This window comes from Poromitra crassiceps (assembly GCF_964638095.1).
Source record: "Poromitra crassiceps genome assembly, chromosome: 1".
NCBI classification, from domain to species: domain Eukaryota; kingdom Metazoa; phylum Chordata; class Actinopteri; order Beryciformes; family Melamphaidae; genus Poromitra; species Poromitra crassiceps.
Window position 1 is genome coordinate 10,738,607 of NC_139623.1, and position 26,540 is coordinate 10,765,146.

At 46.0% G+C, this 26,540-nt stretch overlaps 1 protein-coding gene across 1 annotated transcript; it reads right to left on the reverse strand.

Annotated features, from left to right (window-relative positions):
* Positions 1-2,649: 2,649 nt before the first annotated feature.
* nacad (NAC alpha domain containing) lies at positions 2,650-26,300 on the reverse strand (the record flags this gene model as incomplete). Its single annotated transcript, XM_083649333.1, has 11 exons — positions 2,650-2,769; positions 3,964-4,086; positions 4,239-4,373; positions 4,550-4,696; positions 4,894-4,962; positions 8,839-8,927; positions 16,100-17,764; positions 17,870-19,826; positions 20,680-20,966; positions 21,670-21,774; positions 26,216-26,300. 11 exons carry the CDS (start codon positions 26,298-26,300, stop codon positions 2,755-2,757), a joined length of 4,677 nt encoding a protein of 1,558 aa, XP_083505459.1. The 3' UTR covers positions 2,650-2,754.
* Between the last annotated feature and the right edge of the window lie 240 nt (positions 26,301-26,540).

Here is a 26,540-nt window from a genome sequence, read left to right on the forward strand (position 1 = left end):
GCAGTGTCAAGTCAGTCAGTATAAAACGGAAACTTCCGGTTAGAACCTTCGCAACAATGGCAATTAAATAAAGTAAATGCACGTGTAATGTTTTTGTGTGTGTGATCCGAAAGACACAGAACAGAGATAAACAGTTTTTTTGTTTACCAAGTAATAAATAATTGCTTTTATTTTGAAGGTAAAAACGTCTAGCTTCCTGTATTCTGTATATTTCTAGCAGGATTGATGCATTTTAGGACTGAACTCTCGCCACATCAGACTTGAGGAAATTGATGCATCTGGGCGTGAGTTGTAGGGTTGTTTAATTAATTAATTAATTAATTAATCAAATTATATGCGCAAACGTTAGTGGGCAATTATCGCCCATTATGTATTTTTAGCAACTTGTTATCAGACTCTGCATGTTGTGATAGTTTGTTGAATGTCAATGTGAAGTGCAGCTGTGTGGTCAGTTTTCACAACTCCCCATTGTGTGTTCATGCCCAAAAATTGCTCAGGGGAAGCAACCCTGACCTGACCACGGAGTTCATATCCAAAAGTGGCTAAAGTCTGGTTCTCTACCAACTGAGCTAACCAGTCTGTTAACTCACATTAGTTGGTAGAGCCATACTATGGATCTGTAGAGCCGGAGACCAAGTATAGTTTGGAAGTATTTGGAGAGAAGGTAGTATTTGGGTGGAATATATCTTCAAAACTATAAGTACTTGAACAGAAAGTAGTATGTGGGTAGAACATAATACTTGGTCTCCGGCTCTACCGACTAACCTGGCTTAAAATGCTGGTTAGCTCTGTTGGTAGAGAACCAGACTTACAATCTTACAATCTTGGGGCCAAGGGTTCAAATCTCACCCGGAACAAGTCTTGAATGTATTTGTTAGGTATAAGTATAATGATGTTTGCCTTTATATTAGGATACACAAGAAGAATAATTAATGGAAATTAAAATGAACAACAAAACAATCCATTTTGCATAAACGCTGTAAGCTAGATGCTGGTTTCTGCACAGCTGTTTGTGATGAGCATATCGACTGGCTGACTCAACGGGGAGTATTTATTGTCTCGGACTAACACACTCTGCAAAAACTTTGTTATTTTGAGAGCAAATGGCCCCAAAATATGAACACCTTTTGTTTATAGCTTGTATTTTGATGGTAACTGTTGTATAATCACAATATTACACGAGAGGGTATACTTTACCATGGTTATTGGCACTTCAGTGACACGTATGGCCCTCGGCTGAAGCCTCGGGCCGTCGTGCCAATAACCACGGTAAAGTACACCCTCTCATGTAATATTGCTTAAGTATGACCTTTAAAATAAGGAAGGCTACAGTCCCTTCTTATCTGGTCAATTATTTTAGTTGGGTGTGTGAGACACAATTATTCCACTAGAGGGAGCCGGACAGATATGATTACAGGTTTAGAAGCTCTATGGGGCAAAATTCATTTTTATATACAGCAGGAGCTCTGTGGAACCAGTTACCCACTGTTTGCAAGGAACTGCCCACGGAAAGAAGCTTTAAGGCCGCAATGAAAAAGTGGTTAGTGTCCACCTCCATTTGATCTATTTTGGTTGCAGATGACTCTTTATTTGTACAGGATTTTTATAGTGTTCATTTGATGATTAATTGAATTTGAGTGTAGATGCGTTGACGTGTATTGTACTGTTAATAATTGGGTGATTTGCCTTGTATGTTTTGTTCTGTTGGGCTTCATAGTAGCTCACTGTCTATTATGTTCCTTACTGTTCCCCTCACCACTCCCTTCTCCCCACCATTCACTTTCCCACTCCCTATCCCCAGAGGTCCACAATGGAAATAAGCCATTTGGCTTTATTGTGTTTTTATCCTCGATGATTTTTAATTGTATGTATTCCTGTTCTGCATATATTTTTTATAATTGTCAAATAAATCCAATCCAATCCAATATGATGCATCACTTTACAATAGGGTACACAAAAAGAGTAACTAATGGACAGGTAATAATTAAGTAATGATTCTCTAACGATTAACTACTATACTCACAAAGTGACCATTAACTAAGCATTAACTAATGAGTAATTACTCTACTAAGGAACTGACAACTACGGTAATCATTAACTAATGATTAACTACTATACTCACAGAGTGACTTTATCTAATGATTAACTGATTAACTAATGATTAACTACTCTACTCAGAACTGACTTAACTAATCATTAATTAATGATTTACTAATGATTAAAGGCTATTAGCTAATCATTAACTAAACGTTTGTTTCTCATTAGTTTAATAGTAACTACTATATTATTTGTGTACCTTATTGTAAAGTGGTACCAGCAGTTGTATTGTAAAGTATTGAGTAATGAGCACCAAGGCTCTTTTTCCCCCCTTTCTCAAAAAACTGTATTTCTCATGTCAAATTATACCTGATGACTGTCTGTATTTATGCAATTGTATAGATTTCCTATGGCCTCAGTCTTGGTGATTGACTGAATGTTTGCCACTACCTTATCTGATTGGAGGAGTTTATAAATAGGTCATGGTAAAGTGAGTTTGTATGGTGCTGAAGATATTGATATTCTACCGAAACGTTCAACTTTTATTTGTTCACTGCACTTTTGGGTGTAGTTCATAAGCAGTCACAGCCCAAAACGACATGTTCTAACAGACTTTATTTAGCAGGTACTGGGGATGCAACATAGCAGCGATACAGAAGAATCAGTGACGTTTAGGCTTGAGAGGCTGTGGAGGGTCAGGATTCAAATTCTCACCGCTCACATGGTCAGCTCCTGTGAGAAAGATGGAGAGAGAGAAGAGAAAGGAAGAACAAACACGATGAGACAAAACGAGTTAAAAATGTAAATGAACTAAAAATTATTTGGCTTCAACTTCATAAAACAAAGATGTAGTAGTGTCTTCCCTGGCATCAAATGAACAGCATGGGGTTTAAAGTGGGATTTGGCAGGTAGGAGAACCCTGTTTTCGGGGGTGGGGGTGGGGGATGGTTCCGGGGGATAATAATAATAATAATAATAATAATAATAATAATAATAATAATAATAATAATAATAATAATAATAATAATAATAGTAATAATAATAATAATATACAATAACAATAATAATATTTCCATCTTCGACTTACAGTGTTTGGGAGCTCTGGTCCTTTTTAAGAGCTAAGTGTGTTTTTCCTCCAAGCCCTGCTTTACAGCATTGACTGGCTTTACCTTGAAAATATGTTAATTGTATACAAAAAGCCCAGCACAGTAGGCCTACCTGCTCCATTACAGTAGAATAATGCAAAGAATGCTGTAACGATATCAGAATATCAAAATGAAACAATTTTTTTCCTCTTTTTTCTGGCTAGTACAAGGTGCCGGGACTTCCTGCCCACTTTAACCTCTGAGCGTGAGTTGTCACATTAAGGATATTATTTTGGATATTCTCGACGCCTGAAGGAGAGGATCACTTCCTTCTGCAGGGAGCTCAGAGCTACAGAGCAGTGCCCCCTGGGGGCTGGGAGTGATCATCCAGTGTCTTTCTCAAGGACATGTCAGAGGGGCAGATGTGTGCTGTTGGTTTGTTGAACAAGTTGCACGACAGCCTCGCCACTAACACGCTGCGACAACTGGTTTTCATGTCCCACAGTCTAGAGCCGGCTTCAGAATGCTTTACACCACATCAAGAAAACAAATCTGAGGAAACACCATTCCTTACAAATCATCTGCATGACTGAATCACCATAACAGTGAGCTCATTGTGAGTTGTCGCTGCCACCTAGTGGACATGGCACTGTATTGATGACCTACACAGGTTGCTCAGTAACTGGGGAGAGATTCTACTTGTCATTTGTCCTTTCTCTGTGCCCTCCCCTGCTCTTTCTCCTCTCATCCCCCCTCCCCTCACCCGCAATGACTCATTATTTTGTTCGCCATCTACCCCCCTCCTCCTTCCCTCCCTCCCTTCCTTCCCCTCTCTCCTCACCATGATAGCATTCACAATGTCATTCTTGTTGTGTTTCAGTGCGCGGACGGCCTTGGCTCGCGACACATTGGCCTGAGCCATCACCAGCTCAATGTCCCTCTGCTCAAGACCTCCCTCATCCACCTGATAAACAGAGGGAGAGAGAGAGAGAGAGAGAGAGAGAGAGAGACACAGAGAGAGAGATTTGAAGGATCAAGTAGAGAGTGGTGAGAATAACACTTAACCTTGAGAACGTAATACCAGTCACATTAGTGGAATAGGAGTTCAGTGGGTACCTCTTCCTCCTCCTCTTCACTCTCCTCCTTGATGGTGAGGCTGGGTGGGACAGGGGGGGTCAAGGGAGAAGAGGCCACAGGCACCTTGAACTTCTCTGCTGCTGCCTTGTGAACTTGCTGTGACAGATCCTCGATCTGACGGAGGAGACGAGAGGGAGAAGAAAGGAAGGGAAGCACATTTGAAAAATGTTGCTCACTTAAAAAGAACACACAAAGAAAGAAAGAAAGAAAGAAAGAAAGAAAGAAAGAAAGAAAGAAAGAAAGAAAGAAAGAAAGAAAGAAAGAAAGAAAGAAAGAAAGCTATAGCTGACCTTGGCCTCTCCAAACACAATGTAAATGTCTGATGCAGGGCTCTTGAATACGTCTGGTCTGCTGATGACAAACAGAATGCTCTTTGACTTCCTGATGGTGATCCTGGTCACACCATGGACTGGCTTCAGACCCAGCTTAGACATGGCCTACATACAGCAACAGACAGACAGACCGACAGACAGAGAAACAATGATGCTCCATAAACTTCATCAGATGACACTGACAACCATATCCTCATAGGAAAGAGCATTTTTGCAATCCAGCAATCAATTCAGTGTATTATCTTGTCTTATTATCTTGGTTGACTTTATTTCTCAGTTCTTTAAACAGCCAGTAGTCTGACCTTGCGGGCCTTCTTCTCACTGCGGCTCTGTTTGGGTCTGTTCATCCCTTCATCTGTAGGGGAGATGGACTGAAAGAAAGACCAAAGATTTGTTATTTCAGTTAAGAGCCATGACATTTTCATATAAATATATGTATGTCCATTATGCAAATTTGTTGCTTGATTGGTTTTTGATTTGATTTGATTTAGTCGGATCTCCATTAGCATAAGCATAAGCTACTCTTCCTGGGGTCCACATAGAACATTAAACATCATACATTTACAATCAAATAAGCAAAAATAATACAACACAAAATAAAATAGAGACCAACCAAAAAAAGGGTACTGGTCTTACATAAAAGTTACATAAATGACCAACCAGAAATAAGCTATTGGTCTGCATTTAAGAAGTAACATCTCAGTCTAATTTACATGAATGACCAACCTGAAAGAAAGGAGTTGTAGTTAGAAAAAAGAAAAAAAGCGACTAGTTTGCAGTTAAATACACTAGTAGGATGTACTAGTACATTAGATATGCAGTGACATACGTACACACATACATTGAGTATGACACCAGAGATCCATACACAACATCATTACACCCGTATCTCCATTAAATATTGTTTCATCTGTTTTGTAAAGCTTTCCCTGCTTTCTGTCTGGGAGTGAATTCCATGCCTTCATGGCTCGATTCAGGGCTGAACGCTGCCCTATCTGCGTTCTGCATTTAGGAGCAGTGTATAGACCTTTGCTGGCATGTCTAGTTGAGTAAGCATGCGTGTTTGAGCTGAATCTTAGTCTACTATACAGACAATTAGGTATTTTTGATGCATTGATATTTCTGAGTAGGCCGAGGAGGAGTGATGCTGTTAGCCTCTCCTCTACTTTTAACCAGGATAGCTTGACATGCATTTTATTTATATTGGCTCTCACATTACATCTTAGGGCCAGCCGAGCTGCTTTATTCTGAACAAGCTGTAATTTTCCTAGATCTTTCTTAGCTGCACTTGACCATATCATGGGACAGTAGTGTAGATGTGATAAAACTAGAGTCTGTAGTACTTGTTTGGTCAAATGAGATGATGTAAAAGCAGAGCATATCTTAATAACAGCTATATTCCTACCCATTTGACCAACAATAGAGTCTATATGCTTTGTCCATGACAGTTTACAGTCTAAAATGACACCAAGAAGTTTTGCCTCCACCACCTGCTCAACAGCCACATTGTTCAACACCAGATTCACCTGAGGTGCAGCTCTTAATGAATGATTTGAACTAGGGATGGTCCGATCCGATACTCAGTATCGGTATCGGAGCCGATCCGGCCAAAATCACTGGATCGGATATCTGGTGGGAAAAAGAAGTAGAATCCGATCCGATCCATAGCCTAAACTATCACTAAATGCTTCACTAAACTTCGAGCAATGCGCCGTCACGGACACAGATGAACAACAGCAGCATCGTGCATGTGAACAGAGTGACATTGCACTGTGTGTTGTCACCACAGCTGTGTTGATCAAGGAAGAAAAAAGCCACGTGCAATTTAATACGATGCGAGTGTTTTTAAGCATTGGAAACGTCAACATCCCGGCGCAGACTGCCTGCCTGGGTCACTGTATCACACACAAACCTGACAGCAACGTTACAGAGAGAGGGAGAGAGAGGAGATCAGATGCAGATTCACTCCAACTCGACACCGGTGAGCCTCAAAACACACCGGCAGCCGCGTCAATTCCACGCAGCACAGCATGCTATCACAATCAATAATAGGCTACGTTGCCATTCCCAGAGGTGAAGTCAAATCTACGCACTTTCTGCATAACGGATCGGCAGATTAACGCTAATAAACACTAAAGTGCATTGGTAAATTTATTATTAACAACTTGGTTGTATAAGCGAGGGAAAAAGATCGGATCGGATTGATATCGATATCGGCAGACACTCAAGATTGTGGTATCGGTATCGGATCGGATATGGAAAAAGTGGTATCGTGCCATCCCTAATTTGAACCAAACAAAATGCTTTTTGTTTTTGAAATATTTAAGACTAGTTTGTTGCTTGTTACCCATCTCAGTGCTGTCTGCAGCTCTTCGCTAAGAGTTGCATTGATTTAATTCACTGTGGGTGCCGCGGTGTATATTGTTGTGTCGTCCGTGTAGCCTACATAGAGACACAAGCTTTGCTAAAAGCAAGTGGGAGATCATTAGTGAATATTGAGTAGAGCAATGGACCAAGCCAGCTCCCCTGTGGGATTCCAGATTATATGAGCTGCGCGTTTGAGTAACTTCCATTAAAAAATACTTTTTGTGTTCTGTTAGACAGATAGCTTTTTATCCATAGAGTGACAGATTGAGCAAAACCGTAGTGGCTTAGTTTTTCCAGTAGGATGGAATGATCAATTACATCGAAGGCAGCACTGAAGTCTAACAGTACTGCTCCTACAATGTTCTTTTGATCAATTTCATTCAACCAATCTTCTGTCATTTGTATGAGTGCTGTACATGTTGAGTGACTTTTTCTATAAGCATGTTGGTAATCACTTGTCAAATTATTAACAGAGAAATAACATTGTATTTGGTCAAAGACAATGGCCTCTATCTTCCCAAAAGCGCTACTTTAGCGTTTGCGCTCGTTTAACGCCGTGCGCAATGCAAATTGGGGGCGGACACAAAGCGCATGCCTGTGATAATTGTACTGGGCATTGGCTGCCACAATCCAAAGCAGGCGTTTCAGCGCTAAAATGTGGTGATAGATGGCATTATGCTATCATCAGCAGCGCGCAATTACTTTGCGCTAAGAGCTTTGAAAAGGACCTCTTACGCGCAAATACCTCGCGCTCTCAGAGCGCACCCGTAATCTCCGTGCATCGCAGCGCAGTGCAAAGTAGAATTCCTTTTGGAGATGTCATTACGCACAGCCTAGACATCAAATTATGCTGCTAAAAATGGGTATTATTAGCAGATAATTCAGTGAGGCAATCAACTATAACTCACTGAGAAACTTCTATCACATCGCAAAGAGGGAAATGAATTAAGAAAACTTGTTAGACAATGGACATATTCTATTTACCTCCATAGCCCGAAGGGTCGTTGGCACCACAGACGATCCGTCAATAAGCTCCCTCTTTCCTCGCACAAGTGAGTACACTCTATTAAGCATGGAGAGGATTACAGCATATTGCATGCCTAGCGCAAACAGCCATTGCGAGACGGGAATCTGATTGGTTTTGATTGACATAATGCCCAGCATTGCCTGGCCACGCCTGTGAATAATTCTGGTAGTTAAGACCGCCCAAATCCCGTTTGCGCAGGCATTTTGGGGCGCAGATGATTTTGGCACGGCTCTAATTTGCGTCTGCGACACGTGCGGTGAACATTTCCGCATCCCCGCCCAGAATTGCATCCCCAACATATTTCGGGGCTGTTTTAACTTAGAAATCAGGGAGGTCACGTCTACCAGACAATTATATCACTTTTAAACAGCTACATTTCTGTATAAATCATTACAATATGCTCCCGTGAGGTGGGGATGCTTTTTTTTTATGCTGGGCGGGGGAGCAAAACTCGGCAGAACACCTGGCGGATGACGCAAGGCGGAGTGCTACCTTCTCTGACTTAAGGCACGGGCAAACAGGTGTGCAAACGCTATTAGGGGATAGCGCCTGTCGGAAGATAGAGCCCAATGCTTTCTAGAAGTATAAGACAATAACACACAAGTCATTCAACCTATACTCAGTTAATGTAAGGTTTTGTTATGTTAAACAAACATTGCCGGGTAGGTTTTGCACAGGACGAATCCTGCAGTGCAGAGTGTTGCATTTAAAATGTTTCTGACAGCTTCAAGAGTGGTTTATGCATAGAAGAGGAATGTGGTCGTTAGCATGAGCAGTGCTAGCCATTATGGCTGAACAAACAGAAGACTGGTACCGACAGAAAGTCAAGACTTCATATTAGGCCAACACTCACCTGGGGCTCTGAGGGTCTCAGTGGCGCCACCCCTGGCTCCTCCAGCTCAGGCACTGACCCTTCACTCTCCGACTCATTACATGAGCCCACTATGGAACCGACACACACACACACACACACACACACACACACACACACACACACACACATGCAAGCAACACACATACATGCAAGTACGTCATATCATATTGTCATAGTAACTAATCGCCATGGTAGAAGTAGGGGGAGGGGGGGGCATTAGTGAGTCTACGTCGTTAGCATGTATACACTATGCTGATGAGAGTGCTCAGTGTGAAATCCAAAAGCTCAGCTAATCAACACCAGGGAATTAAATTAGCTTTTGGAAAATAAATGTTATTTGTCTCCATGCTATATAATTCTAATAATAAAACTCTGAGCACTATTCATCCATAATTCAAGAGTGTTTATGTCCCTTATGATGTCTTTCATCAGAGCGGCACAACCACTTCCTGCTATTCCCTGCTGTATAAATTCATATTCAAATTCTTACATGTGATGAAGGTTACGCAAAGCAATAACAACTCACCGTGACGCTACTATTACAGCAACAAGGGGAGAGATGGGAAGAGAGGAGTGTGGCATGTCTGAGAGAGATAGAAAGAAAACTAGGACATTCTTCTGTCCCATAGTAGATCAGACTTAAACAACAACTCACAATTGTTTTTGAAGGATAGGTCGATCTCTTCTGAAATCTTGTGGCTGTGGCTGATTGGACAGCCTAGCTGTCTGTCTGTTAGTGGGTGGGCGGAGAAAGGCTGCATTTCCCTGTGATTGGATAAGCCAGACTCTTTATGCATGGATCCATTTCTGTTCCCTGCAACTCCTCTGGGTTGGGCTCTATGACCACGTCGAGGCAGACCATCATCATCCTCACTGTCTGTCTCCTCCTCAGCAAGGCTGGAACCTTATAGAGCACATATTCATCACTCACATTTTTATAAGGAACCTTATAGAGCACATATTCATCACTCACATTTTTATAAGGAACCTTGTGAACCTCAAATCAAATTATGGGATGCTCATACGTGACACAGTATGGTGAAAGGGGTAAGTAGGCTAGGCAACCGTGAAATCCCACACATCATCAACATAAAAGGTTGTTGTTGTTTTGAGGGGGGGGGGTCACATTTTTCACATTACACTATATATATATATATATATATATATATATATATATATATATACATATACACATTACATATATATATATATATATATATATATATATATATATATATATATATATTAGGGCTGTCAAACGATTAATTTTCTTAATCGCGATTATTCGTGCGATTAACTATAGTTCATCGCGATTAATCGCATCATTGTATCGCATGTTTAAAATGCTATTATTTTGCATTGCAAAGCATTTCTAATTAGATATTAATAATTCTTCCCAGTGTGTCGTGATTGGGAATCAAATGAATGCAAATAAATGTACTTTGTGATCTTGAATTTTAGATTTATTTTCAATTCAATAGAAGTGCAATGTAGACAGGAGGTCACAAAATGTCTACAAAATGCATCTTGAATAGAAAATAAATGCACACTAATTGTAAACACTCCAGAACGCTCCAGAACCGATATTTCCGGCGGCGGCGCTGTGGAGCAGTCGAAACCCAAAATGACACAGCCGAAGTAGGCTGTATCTGAGCTAAAAACTTTGGCACTTCCATGTGAATAATGGCTCGGTATTGGAAACTGTGTATTGATAACGTGTATATCGCGTGAAGCCATTGGAGCCGACCTCCCAGTGGTTAGAGGACCCGCGCATCCGAGACTCTGAAGGAAGAATGAGTGAGGAGTCTCGCGCTAGTTAGCTGGCTGCTAGCTGGCCGCTAGCTGGCCGCTAGCTACTTTTAGGTGATCGCTCGCCTCAAACTCGATGTACTTCGGTGATATTTTAATTCCGTTTTACACAAGGTGCAAACTACGGCTCTTGACTTATCCACTGTGTCATTTGGGAAGTAAAACGAGCCATTTAAAAGCGTATTGCTGTCGTTCTCTTCCATGCCTGCCTGCACAAGCAGGAGACAGGAAACCGAACGGCTTGACTATAAGTACGGGTGCGACGAAGGGACAAAATAGCGGCATGCGGTTAACGTGACAAAAAAAAAAAAAAACGCTTTATGATCGGCTGTCGCGTTAGCGCTGACAGCCCTAATATATATATATACTTATATTGAAACTTATATTACATATATATATATATATTTCCGGGTATATTTGTACCCGGGAAATACGACTCACTGTTTACTCACTTCTGGTTGCTCCAGATGAATTATTTTGAGTTTTTCAAAGACAGAAAAGTGGATTTTATGCAACAATTTGGAAGCGGCAACTATATTTATTTAAAAGAAGAGGATGTTGGCCATCGGATAACGTCTTCACTTCAGGTTTCTGGCTCAGGTAAGGGTTCGTTTGTACCTAGACGTGAGAGCGGCACGATTGTCTGATTGGAAATGCGTCATGGGTCGCCGGGCGCTAATGCTCAGTATGAGCGAGAAGCGCCCGGGTAGCGGGGTAAAGGGAGATGCTGCTTTATCTTCAAAATAATCATGTCAATATACAATAGGCTGTCGAAAAAACATGACGCGATGAGATGCAAGTGAGGTGCCAAAAATGTACATTCACACTTCAAGTTTTATACTCTTTGATTGAATGGTGATAAGAACATAGCCTAATTGACACACATAATTAGTGAGTGCAGACAGAGAGAATTTTTAATGGCAGAAATCGGTTAAGAATTAACGACAGAATCCATGGTTAATCACAGGCAGGTTGCCTGTCTGTGAGCATTTGGCAGTGAGAGGAAGGGGGGAGGCACACCGCTGACTGAAGTGAATATAGGCCTTGATTAAAGATCTTAATTAATGATTGCACCTGAAACCATGATGTTTCAGGTGCAATATTATAATACACATGACATGACAGTATCATGTTGCAAAGGAATCCCACACAGGCGTAGTGATGTAAAAAAAAAAGGAGGCTAGATAAGACAATTTATGCAAATAATCTACGCAAACCCTGACCCATCTTTAAGTCCAGCGCCCCCAGTTGCTTAGTGGCGAAGAGAAGTCACTGAGAAGTGCACACATACGCAACTTATCCCACACAAATTATTTCCAACGCCGAAAATACATCTATTGTGGTTGTTGTGGATATGTAGGCTAAATAAAAATGCTCTGCTCCTAATGAACGTCCATTTGAACCAACATTGCTACATTAGCATTTGAGCTAAACGAGCTATCAAAGCCAACCAAAACCTAATCCAATGTCGTCAGTTTAGCGGTATGCTCATCCTTCTCTTTTCCCCTTCCTCTTTGAGCACTGCAATCTGGGCTTGCTAAACCCTGATGTCATCTGCTATTAACTTATGTGTTTACTTTTGCTACTAAACCAACATCAGGACATTCAAGCAAGTTCTGACAAAGAGCAATGCCATTGGAGCACATTTGCATATTTCCCCCAGCATGCCTTGTTCCTTCCAAACTTTTGACATGAAAGTAACAAAATTAAATGAGTGGTGGGTGGAAATAATCACTAGCCTATTCTCAGTTAAACATGCAGTTTTGAAACATTCAATAAAGACAAATAAAAAATAGACTATGACTCGACACCCTAAGTGATACACACATGGTATGAGAGTGATATATATACCCATCACATCAATATCCGTCTTGTGTTAGTGTAGAATGGTTCCTTGCTCTGCTTTCCCCTAGGAGCTGGCTGCGTGGCAATGCTATTAGACCATGAGCAGCTGTAGGTTTTCTCATTTTTTACACCAATTTATTGGGGGGGGACATATTTTATCAGGCTTAAATATTGAGGGGGATTTGTCGTTCTCAATGTATATTGCCGTAACAGCCTTGTATTAGGCTATATTTGTCTGTATTTATTACAACGAGTTACAACGAAATACAGGCCCATTATGATAGGTTAGGCCTACATATCTTTTCCAAACGCATTCAATGCAAATAAGTTACCAACCATTATCTCTGCTTGTCACAACAAAGGGAGACCGCGCACTTCAGTTGGACGGCGGTCTGGCATTTCGGTGTTGGAAATAATTTGTGTGGGATAAGGTGCGTATATGTGTGCTCTTCTCAGTGACTTCTCTTCGCCACTAAGCAACTGGGGGCGCTGGACTTAAAGATGGGTCAGGGTTTGCGTAGATTATTTGCGTAAGTTGTCTTGTTTACTTTTAAACGGTTTTGTTGTTTTGTTTTTTACATCTATACATCTGTGTGGGATACCTTTACAAGACGATACTGGGAGGTGAAACATGGATTGGATCGAGTAGATAGTCACTGGACAGGTTAGTCATGGTTTTAGTAGGGATTCTACACCAGGATTGATAGATGAGACAAACAAAACTGCAGCAGCGGCCTAAAGCAAAACATAGGTCTGTTCCGACTGTGCGGTAAATTAATATGGATAACTCACCCACCGATACACGTTATTTTCTTAATTTAACACACTCAGTCGGCTGTTGGCAAATAGCCTACAACACAGTATTATTTGGTTATTGTTGGTTATTTTGGCTGTGTTGTCAATTTGCTGTTGTTACATAACGGCTCTAACCTTTCTTCACTCAATGATTTTTGCACATATAGACTACTGCCTCACGAGCTGGTCCTTCTCAGGAGCAACCACCTTGAAGTCCATCGAGTCTCTATATAAAAAGGCCCTGAAAATTTTGGATAAGAAACCTATATCTTACCACCATTGCAATATACTTCTAAAGTATAAGCTCCTCAGCTTCGACAATTATAGAAAATTTAAAATTGCTTGTATGATTTATAAGGTTCTTCATGGGCTAGCACCACCTCCTTTAGAATGCTTTATCAAACGGAGAGCTACCCAGAACATCACGCGAAGCTCGTCGAGAGGCGACTGTGAACTACCTCTGAGACGGTCCTCTATCGGACAAAATGTTTTGTCCTATGGGGGCAGCAAACTATGGAATAGCCTACCAATGTCAGTCAGAGAGAGTAGCAGCTTTCACACCTTTAAGGGGCTGTTAAAGTCATGGCTCAGATCAAATCAAACCTGCGATCACATTTAAACCTTTTTGTTTTATGTGTTGTTTTTGTATGTCCTTGAAAGTCCTGTGTCCACCTTGGTTAATATCCCTAATGTTCCCTGTTTTTGTTTCATTTGTGTTGTGTTGTTTGTGTTTACCCTATGTGTATGTATGTGTCATTTACATTGCTGTATGTGTATGAATGCCCTACGTATGCACTAATTTTCTTATTTCTTCTTTTAAACTTTTCTGTACCTCACCTGTCGAGGGACTGCGGATGGAAATTAGCTAAGGCTATAATCCGGCACATTTACATGAAAATGTTCATTAATGTTGCACTGTCCCTGAAATAAATAAATAAATAAATAAATAAATAAACGTATTTTGAGTAAAACATTTAGCTGTAGAATGTGTCTCCTTGCATTTATTACTTAATTTATTAATTAGGCCTTGCCCTACTTGTTACCCACAAAAAAACATATATGACGTTGTTTTAACAAAAGTTATGACACATTCCGCCTCTTGTTTTGGACCAGCAAAAATATCTTCCACCTCCTTTTTCATGGCAATCCCATAGTGCAAAGCATCCTTTCACTTGTACCGGGTCTGACAGTGAGGAGGAGGGTAAGAAAATCCTCAGTGTGCATTGCACTGTGGGATGGGCTGGGAGGACCAACTGACGTTAGTTCAGCAACCCAATATATCTATACTCACCTCTGCACCTGTCTGATGTGCTCCGTGTGCGACCTGGCTTGGCTTGTTTGTGAGTCTGCATTTCAAGGTGGGGCTGTGAATGGGACTGAGGATGGGGAAGGGACGACGGATCTGGAACAGGCACTGTATTTGGGGCGACAGACCCAAGGAGAGACTCCTGGGTAGGCTGGGACAGGCTAGGCAGGGCTATAGGTGAAGATGGGGCAGCAGATGTAGTTGGTTTAGGGAGGGAAACAGTGGCCTCTTGGAGGTTGCTGCTTAGAAGAAATTGGGAAATAGGGAGCGGCTGGGTCGTAGGGGAAGTAGAGTGGAGGGTGGAGCTTGTGTGGCACATGGACAATGGAAGCTGTTGCTGGGCTGGGGGGAGGAGAGGCTGGGACTCCTGGACAGGGGTGGGAAGATCATCTTCTGGTTCAGTGGAGGCACAGAGGAGAGGGGAGGAGGAAGAACGCGGAGATGTTGAGGCGGAGAGAGGGCATAATATGGTATCCTGGGTAGGTGAGCTGTGGCCAGTCCTAACGTTGTTGTCATTAATGTCCTTAGTGCTTCCTATCTGACTCGCAGGTAATGGCCTGTTATCAAGCACTTCCTGCTTCTCTGATACTTCCTGGTTTATTGCTGCAACAAAATTGAGGTTGCCTGGGGTATGGACATCAGGACTGGGACTGTTATTCCCTCTCCTCTGTGAATCAGATTCAGCTTGGCCTCTCCCAGTTGTCCTCTGTTGTGTGTCCGAAGACACAGCTTTGTTGTTTGGCTTCTGGCCCCTCTTCATTTTAGAAGCGTCTGTGGCCCCTGTTGAGCATTCATCCGCCGTGGTATTTAGTGAAACAGAAGGTTTCTTTGGATCATCAGTAGATTCAGGGCGAGTGTCGACATGTCTGCCTGTCTGGGATGCCCCGTGTTTGTTCTGCTTCCCTCTCCTCCCTTTCTTAGCAACAAGAGGCTTATCTGTGCACAGTTCCCCTTCAGGGCTGTGATGCTCAGACTGCTCTTGGTCTTTCGGTATTGGAGAACTTGTCCTTTCCTCTCCCTTCTCCTTCTCTTCACCTCTCTCTTCCTCCTTTTCTTTTTCTTGTCCATGTCTTTCCCCTGAGTGACAAACACCACTCCGCTGTCCTTTAAAGTCATCTTTAGTCTTTGGTTGGTCAACATGTCTGTCAGTCACAGGACTGACATCACTTTCTCTTTGGACTTCAGTCTGTGGCTCCACCTTCTCTGGTTTCAACTGAGAAATGCTATTTTCCGCCTTGTCTTTACAAACTCCTGGAGGAGTTTCTTGACGAACTCCAGTAGGTTTGGATTCATTGGATCTACATTTAGGAGTGAAAGAACCGAAGGATCCTCCTAGCAGAGAAAATCGTATATTATTCTCTGGGGGGACTGACACTGGACTATTATGGTGTCTTGAGTTGGCTTTTTCTGGTGAACTGGGAACTTGGTTTGGTGCGGATGTGTCCACCTGAGTTTCAACCAATGGCACTAAGATGCTATGGGGACTTTCCTTTGAGGGTGGTGACTGTGTTGTTTCTGGTTGGTTTATAGAGCTGTCAGTTTGATTTTGCTGCCTATCAGAGGCTGTGTCAGAAGTCTGAGGTGGCATCTCATGAAGTGGAATGTTAGAGATGGACTCCCTCACACTGACACTGACACTTTGGGGTCTCACCTCCTCTGACAGAGCATTCAGACTTCCACACACTGTCACTGCCAGTGAGTCAAAGCCAGAGTAATTGTTATTGTCAGAGTTCTTCCATGTGTCCTGTTCTTGTGTGTCTGTGTTATCTCCATCATCGTCTGGATTTAGATTACTGACGTCATCCTCTGGGAATCTGGAGCTTCCATCCTCTCCTCCACCTGCTTCTGAGATCTCTTCGATGGACCTCCAGTGGGACAAGTTTGACTCAGGAACTCCCTCTCCTGCCAACTCCACATCTGCCATCCTCTCCCTCTTCCCGCACTGACTGTTGTTATCTTCTTCATCCAGAACCAAACCAAGAACATCATCATCGTCATTTTCGTTTACTTCACCGCTGATGTTGGGAGCCACAGCTGTCTGAGTGCTCTGGCCCTCCATGTCACACATCAGCAGGCTCTCTGCCTCTAACTCATAGTTCTTCTGCAGAGACAGGGAGAAAGACTCCCCTGCTCCCCAGGCACCGAGCCCAGCTCCTGGTCCTAACCTCGAACCTAACCCCAGCCCCATCCTATCAGCGCCCCATGCCCCAGCTACAGGACCCGCCGTCCTGCTTGTGTCTGTCTCTGAGTTTTCCCTCTTGGGGGAGATGGCCAGGGGGGAGTGTGGGGATCCGAGAGCCCCCGGCCCCCCTTCCTCCGCACTCAGGGTGTTTTCTCTCAGGTTGTCCTGGGCAGAGTCAGAGGGGCAGTGTTCAGGGGTCAGGGCCAGGTTGTCAGCGAGGTCCGAGACGACCTCTGGGGAGGCAGAAACAGGGATGTTACTGGGGTTTGGGCTAGGGTCTTTAGGGTATGAGAGAAGGAGAACACCTTTATTCAAGTCATTGGTGGCAGTGGTTAACCCCATGTTAAGAGAAGGCGCAGTACCCTCAATGCTTGTACACTCCACACTCACACTCTCAGTTGAGGCATTCCCATTTTTCTGGTCAAGCTCCATCGCAGACTCCTTGTGGATGTTGGACCTATTCCCGGCTTCTACCCCTCCAACCACATCAGCTTTTGGGGAGTCAGGTTTGGATAACACAAGTCTACCTGCCCCTGAAGCCCTGTAGCTGCCTGACTGAGAGTGACGAGGCTTGATGAGCAATTTGAATGAGTCTCTTTCTGGTTCCTCGGTGGGCTCCTCCTGTGGAAACTCATTGCTCTCTTTGTCCTTTTCTACCTCTATATCTTTCTCCTGGTTGTTCTCCTCTGCCTTTGAGACTATAGGTTCTGGCCTGATTTCTGTTGTCAGAAGTGAAGTATTAAGGTCTGTTGTCCCCTCTGTGACAGCGGCAGTGGTAGATACAGAGGGAGGGGTGGTGTGGTACACAGTAGCAGGGCCAGGTGGAGCAGTATAAATGACAGCAGAAGTGGTAGTAGGCTCGGCAGCAGGGGGTAAATCGGGGTTGCGCTTAGGCTGGTTAGGAGGGTCTGAAGACCCAGAGGAGATCTCCATCTCACTCTCACTCCCACTCAGGCTGTTGGAAGACTCTGGTTGGGCAGCAATGGCATCAGAAGGACAGGGTGGTTCTGGGCGATCCACTGGTTCATCTGTGCTCAGTTCTCTCTGTGAAGGCTCTGTTTCACCTATTCCACTGGTAGATTGTGGTTCAGGTTGTGATTCGGGGTCAGTAGGATCTAGTGTGTCCAGAGGTTTGGGTTCTAGTGATTGTGCATGCCTCTCAGTGCTGTACAGGTGTTCATCTTCCTCCCCATTATAGGAGGCGGAGTCTAATGAGTCGTCTGTATCGTCGCGGTAACAGAAGGATTCGTCCAACCCCTCGTTGATGGATGTCTCTGAAAGTGAATGGAGAAAAGAGGCGGAGGTGTCATCCTCAGTAGGATCCTCCACTGCTTTACCATCTTTATCATCCTCTTCTTCTACCACTTTCACCTCAACCTTAACCTCCTCACCTGCCTCTTCATCCTCCTCCTCCTCCTCCTCCTCTTCATCATCGTCATCATCATCTTCGACATCTGCCTCCTCTTCTCCGGCTGCATATGCGTCGACGTTCTTCCCTTCGTTCCTGTCACTCACTTCTCCAACGTCGTTCTCTTCCTCTGTGGGAAAGAGGGTGATCTCCATGGAGTCGGCCTGGAAGATGAGGCTGGTGTGAAGGGGGAAGGAGATGAGAGAGGCAGGGATCATCCTCTCTTCCTCTGGCCCATCGTCAGTGTAGGCCCCTGGGAAGAGCATGAAGGAACCAGGGCCCATTCCATCAAAGCCTCCAGGAGGGAAGGCACCCATGGGAAGGACAGGAGAGTCGTCGGGGCTGAGGCTAGCTGAGGCCATGGTGAGGTTGTCTGTGTCGGGACTGAAGGCGGTGGAGGCCAGACCCGGGTGGTCGTCCATCTGTGCATAATGTTCCTCCGACACACAGGCCTCCAACTGCAGTTTCAGGCCTGTCTGCATGCGGCTGGAGTACTCTGCTCTCCCCACGCCAGCCTCCTCCGATGGGCAGAGGGAGCCCTCAGACTCCCCTCCATCCTCCTGGGAGTCACTGCTCCGGCCGCTGCTGCTCCTCAGAGGGGAGGTGTCTTCAGTGACCCAGCAAGGACGACAACTATCTCTGGAAATCTTGATCTCGTCCCCTTTCAGAGCCTCCTCCTCCTCCAGGATGACTGCCTCTGCTCCGCCTGTCCGTGAACTCACAGCAAAACCCTCAGGGCGGTACAGGCAGAATCCTCTTTCCTCTTCTCCCCGCTCTGCTCCTCCCCGCCCCCGTTCCTCCCCAACTTCGTCTGCGATCTCGGACAAGGAGCTCACAAAGCACGCGGGCGCCTCCTGTGCTTCCTCCGTGAGGAGCGGGTTGGGAGAAGTGGAGGGGGAGGTGGAGGAGGTGTAAGAGGACGTCCAGCTGCCTCCCTCTGCCGTGACATATGAGCCAGAAGGAGAGGTGAGAGGGGAGCACAGGTCCTCGCTGTCCGAGGGAGAGCCGGGAGAGAGCGGGGAGGCAGGAGAGCCAGGGTACGAGCGATGTTTAAGGTGAGATGTGTGGGCGGCCATCTTTATAGGGGTGGAGGGGGCGGTATAGTACAGGTCGGGGTCCAGGGACAAGGGCACGCCTACTCGTAGTGGGTCAACGGCATACGTCGGTTCAGAGAAGGACAAAGCAACTGGATAGGCCAGCTCAGAGAAAGACAGGGAAGGCACTTCATCTGGAGAGAGGTTTTGACCCTCTCCCTGGTTGTCTGTCAAATTGTCCCCTGCTGTGATTGGCTCTGGAGAGGAGGCGGGGATTAGAGGGGTGAGCAAAGGGGAAGGGAGAGTTGTCGGGGGCTGTACACGGTCTCTCTCCTGATCCTGCTGTCTCTGTGGGCTCTGGGCTTGGCTTCCCTCCTTAGTGTCCAGTTGAGTCTCTGTTGCCTGAGTCTGGGGATCTGAAGAGCCGGGGATGGCAGGCAGTGGGATAGCCTGGCCACTCGGCTCGCCGTGGACTTTCCCCTTCTGCCTCTCTATTGTCTTGAGTAGGGTTTCCTGACCCATCACCACCCTTGTCTCCATGGTCTCTGGCTCCTTATAGTCACTCTCCACCTCAGAACCGGTCAGGACCTGGGAATAAGATACATACATACTAATGTTATATTAATGTTCAGATCAAAATACCAGTAGAAAAAAACAATTCTGTTAACTAGCAATTGTTAACAGCAAATTACCATCACACACACACGCACGGACGCACGCATGCATGCACACACACACACACACACACCCACACTAGGGGTGGGACAAAATATCGATACTCACGGTATCGCGATATTTCCACTTGCGATACGTTATCGATACACTGGCACCAAGTATCGATATGTTTATTTAAAAAACTTTTTTTTTTTTTTTTTTTTAATAAACAGGCTAGAATATTATGCTGTGTGTGGTAGTTGAAACATAGTTTCAAGTTGACGTTTATTTATGTTTGTAGTTGAAACAAAAACATAAATACTGTAGGCTACATGAATGGAAATGTTTGATCATTAATATCAACTTTTAGAAATTATATAGGTAGGTAGGTTATATAGGTTTTCTTGTTTTAATAATAATAATAAAAAGACTTAATGTGTAACTTTTCCTCCGTGGTATCGAAAATGGTATGAGTGAGTGAGTGAACTCTGAGAGAGTTCATGTCAATTCTGCTAATAAATACATAATACCTGCTTCTTGCCTTTTAGGGGTATTTTTTTCTCTTCGGTTACACAGGTATCGTGATGTATCGTCTTCCAATATATCGATTATCGCAGTATCGCTGTATCGTGATAATATCGTTATCGAGGGCCAAGTATCGTGACGATATCGTATCGTGAGCTACTCAGCGATTCCCACCCCTAACCCACACACACACACACACACACCCACACCCACACACACACCCACATACAGTACACACACACACACACACACACACACACACCTTGATTCTCTCCATCATTACAGGGACATGGCGACCACAAGGTCCGTGGCCTCCTAATTTCCCAGACAGTCTGGGTGTGTTGCTGTAGCGATGGTCAGAGCCCTCAGGTTGGGGCCGCGGAGTAACAGAGGAGCTGGGTGCAGCACGAACTAGGCGTGGTCCAAATGGAGAGGTGCATGCTGGGAGCAGCTTCTGAGGAGTGCTTGGCGAAGGGCTGGAACCACTGTCGCTAGGGGTGGAGCCACTGTCACTAGGGGTGGAGTCAGTAGAGGGGTGTCTGGTCATGTCTGGAAAAAAAACAGAACAAGCAACATGACATGAAGGAGGGAGAAGTACTGCAGCAACAACTTTAATAGAGTTAAGAAAAAAGACCGCTCAATAATCAAATTAATTTGGGTCGTTTTCTTGGTTTCATAAATGTCCTTCGTGAAACCATGTAGAGACAAATCAACTGGGAAGTTGGTCAGTCCAGCAGTGTGAATTAACTCGCTATCGTGATAATACACACGACGAGGAAGGCTACACTCACTTATGTTCCATAACAGTCTGCAGAGAAATGTCACCCAAATGCCAGTCAGTCAGCAGATCAAACAAATACCAGCTCTCTATGCCACACTGACACACAGCAACAACAAAAAAACAACGCCAAAACGTTCACTATTAAAAAGCAGGTTTGGATGAAAAGTGTGCTCACTGAATTTGCTGACAGAATCCAGGCCTGAGCTGTTTCATAGCTGGGGAGTTCTTCAGCAGCATCCCACAATAAGGCTGGACTCTAGACATGGAGGAGGAAAACAACCCCCATCTAGAAAAACTCCATAATATGCCATATAACCTACTGTATTCCTCCTCTCTCTCTCTCTTTCTTTCTTTCTCTCTATCTCTATCACACACACACACAGACACACACACACACACACACACACACACACACAGATACACACTATTAGCCAGAGGCAGAAAGGGAACGTTATCAAATGACTGTTTTGCCTGTCCTCTCATGCTCTCGGTGCATGCTATCATATCCATAGCTGTCATCCGGAATGGAGGCGTCGCTGAGAGGAAATGACCGGGGAGAGGGGGTGAATATAGAGTCTGAGGGAGAGAGCAAAGCAGATACGAGAGAATGACAAGAGGAAGGAAGGCGATATTCTTCTTCTTCATTTGTTTCAGTTCTGCTGCCATTTTGAATGGTTTGGCTATGGTGTAGCTATGGATGAACACTATGGTTTGGCTATGGTGTAGCTATGGATGAACACTATATATTCATTGAAATAGCCGTGCAGGATGTGGTGTGTAAGAGCCTCCTTCTCTCTAGCACACAGAGAGGGAACAGAACCTTCATTTGCCCATTTAACTGGGCCACAGTGCCATGGTGACCTCAATCCACGTGCTGATTGGCCATTATAACACACCAGTGGCTCAGCTCGGTACCAGCCACACACACGCACGCACAAGCACACACGCGCGCGCTGCTCTTCCCTTCTCCTCCCTCTGCTGCTCTGCTGCTCTTCCCTTCTCCTCCCTCTGCTGTTCTTCCCTTCTCCTCCCTCTGCTGCTCTTCCCTTCTCCTCCCTCTGCTGCTCTGCTGCTCTTCCCTTCTCCTCCCTCTGCTGTTCTTCCCTTCTCCTCCCTCTGCTGCTCTTCCCTTCTCCTCCCTCTGCTGCTCTTCCCTTCTCCTCCCTCTGCTGCTCTTCCCTTCTCCTCCCTCTGCTGCTCTACCCTTCTCCTCCCTCTGCTGCTCTTCCCTTCTCCTCCCTCTGCTGCTCTTCCATTCTCCTCCCTCTGCTGCTCTTCCCTGCTCCTCCCTCTGCTGCTCTTCCCTTCTCCTCCCTCTGCTGCTCTTCCCTTCTCCTCCCTCTGCTGCTCTTCCCTTCTCCTCCCTCTGCTGCTCTTCCCTTCTCCTCCCTCTGCTGCTCTTCCCTTCTCCTCCCTCTGCTGCTCTACCCTGCCTGTGGCGGAGATGCAAGCGTCAGCACTAAGCAGCACTGGCTCCATCACTTCCCCAATAACAAGCTGTAGGTGTGTGTGTGTGTGTGTGTGTGTGTGTGTGTGTGTGTGTGTGTGTGTGTGTGTGTGTGTGTGTGTGTGTGTGTGTGTGTGTGTGTGTGTGTGTGTGTGTGTGTGTGTGTGTGTGCGTGTGCGTGTGTGCGTGTGTGCTGAGTCATGCCTTGGGCACCAAGACCTGCCACTGTGCAGGGAGACATACACTTAAGCATACGCACAGAAACTTGAACACACTTGTTTAGCATTGAGATGTACAGGTGTGTGTATGGGTAGCAAGGGTAGAGGGAATGATCATGTCTCCCTGCAGTTTCAATGGCCAACAAAAATCAAACAACTCATCTTGAAAGTAAATGATGTATCTGAAAGATTATGCAAAACAACAATATCCAAAATACTGTATATACAGTGAACATCTTCCTCCCTTGAGTGTTAGAGATTGTATATTATTTCTGAGTTGCTAACCCTAACCCACCATTTTTAGCACAAAAGCCAAAATGTCAGAGCTACAGTTTTGCTGCGGGAATAACACAGTCATCCCTACTCTGTTTCAGTCTGTTTAACACATGCAGACTTAATGCTGCAGATGATCTGCGAGTCTCTGCCTGTCCTCCTCCCTCTGGCCCAGACTGGCAGTCTCCTCTGGGGGGAGGCAGTGAAAGCGAGCACCTGGCTTGATGAGTAGGCCGCAGCAAGCGGAGCAGACTGGAGCTGCGTCACAGAGGCTGCAGCGCTGGCTTGTCAGCCCCATGGGGGGGCCTGTATTTCAGCCTCTACCGCTCAGGGAGAACCATGGAGAGACAAGCAAACAGTCTCATATTCTTTTCCTCATCTCTCTCCATCTCACCACCCCCCCCCCCCCCCTGCCCTCTAACCACACCTTATCTTTATATCAAATGATATGCCAGAATCTAGAGTGTCTGACCAGAGTGTCAGACAATTCACTTCCTCTCTTCCTCTTCCAAGATTCAGACCAAGAAAGCTTGAAATAGGCTGATATCAAATCTAAGTCCAGATCAGGACAATGATGACGTTATACTGGGAAAATAGCCACAACAACAGCAAGTCAAAGTAGTGCCGGCAGGGTGGAGACAGACTGTCTACTCCAAATAACCAAGGTTACAGTACCCATCGTTACTGTCAAACAGTATACCTATGAAACCTATGTTATGTGCAATAACTGACAGTAGTCACAGAATCTTATACAACCTTTGTACCACCTTGCACATCCTTTATACTGTAAAGGATGTGCAAGGTGGTACAAAGGTTGCATCACTATAAAGTTTATAGTGAAGCAGAGCTTGAAATAGAAAGACTACAATCTTACATGACACCATTTTATTATTCCTTCAAACAAAACAGCATCAGGAGGACATCATCACCCGTTGGTGTAGACTGACTGTGAAGTTGGACAGAAAAACAACATCCCCCCTCCCCCTCCCAGTCTCTCTCCTCTGCACTGGCCCAGTCTTCTCTAACCCCCTCCCAGTCTCTCTCCTCTGCACTGGCCCAGTCTTCTCTAACCCCCTCCCAGTCTCTCTCCTCTGCACTGGCCCAGTCTTCTCTAACCCCCTCCCCATCTCTCCATCTCATCTTTTTCACCATCTACCTGTTTCTTGATTTCACAGCTTCAGATATTATCCTGCAGCCACATGTCAGCAAAATAACAACACAGTGTGAACACGACGTGGAGCATAGCTGTGTTTGTGTGTTCCTGCATTGTGCTGCCTGCCACGCTGCTGTGTCATGTTGTTCCTGCTGAGGCTGGGGGAAGGGAGGAGCCTACTGCCCTGCTCACAATAGTGCTTGGAGGGGGAGATAGACGGGGCAGGAGGGGGGCTGAAGATGGGAAGGGGGTGAGGGTCGCGGGTCAGGGTGGGTGGAAAACAGGGCTGGGGGCTTCGGGCTGAGGATGGGGGGCTGGGCACTCAGGCGAGAGAGATGTTTGTCGGGTTAATTGGGATGTAGTGCTGAGGAAAGGGGGTGGAGGTGGAGGCTGGGAGGGGTGGAGGCTATAGTGCCGAGGAAAGAGGGTGGAGGTGGAGGCTGGGAGGGGTGGAGGCTATAGTGCCGAGGAAAGAGGGTGGAGGTGGAGGCTGGGAGGGGTGGAGGCTATAGTGCCGAGGAAAGGGGGTGGAGGTGGAGGCTGGGAGGGGTGGAGGCTATAGTGCCGAGGGTGGAGGTGGAGGCTGGGAGGGCTGGAGGCTATAGTGCCGAGGAAAGAGGGTGGAGGTGGAGGCTGGGAGGGGTGGAGGCTATAGTGCCGAGGAAAGGGGGTGGAGGTGGAGGCTGGGAGGGGTGGAGGCTATAGTGCCGAGGGTGGAGGTGGAGGCTGGGAGGGCTGGAGGCTATAGTGCCGAGGAAAGAGGGTGGAGGTGGAGGCTGGGAGGGGTGGAGGCTATAGTGCCGAGGAAAGGGGGTGGAGGTGGAGGCTGGGAGGGGTGGAGGCTATAGTGCCGAGGGTGGAGGTGGAGGTGGAGGCTGGGAGGGGTGGAGGCTATAGTGCCGAGGAAAGAGGGTAGAGGTGGAGGCTATAGTGCTGAGGAAAGGGGGTGGAGGTGGAGGCTGGGAGGGGTGGAGGCTATAGTGCCGAGGAAAGGGGTGGAGGTGGAGGCTGGGAGGGGTGGAGGCTATAGTGCCAAGGGTGGAGGTGGAGGCTGGGAGGGCTGGAGGCTATAGTGCCGAGGAAAGAGGGTGGAGGTGGAGGCTGGGAGGGGTGGAGGCTATAGTGCCGAGGAAAGGGGGTGGAGGTGGAGGCTGGGAGGGGTGGAGGCTATAGTGCCGAGGGTGGAGGTGGAGGCTGGGAGGGGTGGAGGCTATAGAGCCGAGGAAAGAGGGTAGAGGTGGAGGCTATAGTGCTGAGGAAAGAGGGTAGAGGTGGAGGCTGGGAGGGCTGGAGGCTATAGTGCCGAGGAAAGAGGGTGGAGGTGGAGGCTGGGAGGGCTGGAGGCTATAGTGCCGAGGAAAGAGGGTGGAGGTGGAGGCTGGGAGGGGTGGAGGCTATAGTGCCGAGGAAAGAGGGTGGAGGTGGAGGCTGGGAGGGGTGGAGGCTATAGTGCTGAGGAAAGGGGGTGGAGGTGGAGGCTGGGAGGGGTGGAGGCTAAGGGAAGGCTGCTAATAGCTGCGAGCTGGAGGGGAAGACAACATGCGGTTTAGTGAGGAGGCTAACATACAGCTGAATCACAGCTCGTCAACAGACACAGACACACACAGACAGGCAGACAGACACACAGACAGAAAGGACATGTCTAAATGTTTGCCAGCTCTCCACATGAGTTTCAATCAGATACCTACAGTATAGGCTAGCTGACCCATCCACTTTCACTAGCCCAGCAATCCTCTCCCACTCCCTTTGCTTCTATATCTCAGTACCCCTCCCCTTGCACTGCACTCCTAATCATCTATGTAAGCACTGTCCTCCACATATCCTTCCATCTCCATTATGCCCTGCTGCCTGTCCTTGATCCTATATCTCCCCTCTTCTATCACTTCATTCTCCCCTCTTCCTTCCCATCCCCAGAGGTCCTCCTACCTGGTCCAGGGAGCCCTGTCTCCTCCGCTCCCTGCTCCGGATGCCTCGCCGTGGGGACAGATCTGTGAGCGCTCTCCCCCGGCATGCTTCTCTCTGGCTCTGACGCAACAATAAACCACACAGCCGGAACGGCCAAGGTGAACAAGGAGAGAGAGAGAGAGAGAGAGAGAGGGAGGGAGAGAGAGAGAGAGAGAGAGAGACAGATACACAGAGAGAGAGGGAGGGGGACCTGAATGCTCAGCGACCCATCAGTCAGATCCTTGCCTTCAGCACGTGTCAGTCTGTATGTGTGTTTGTGTATGAGACAAGATACTGTACAGAGAGA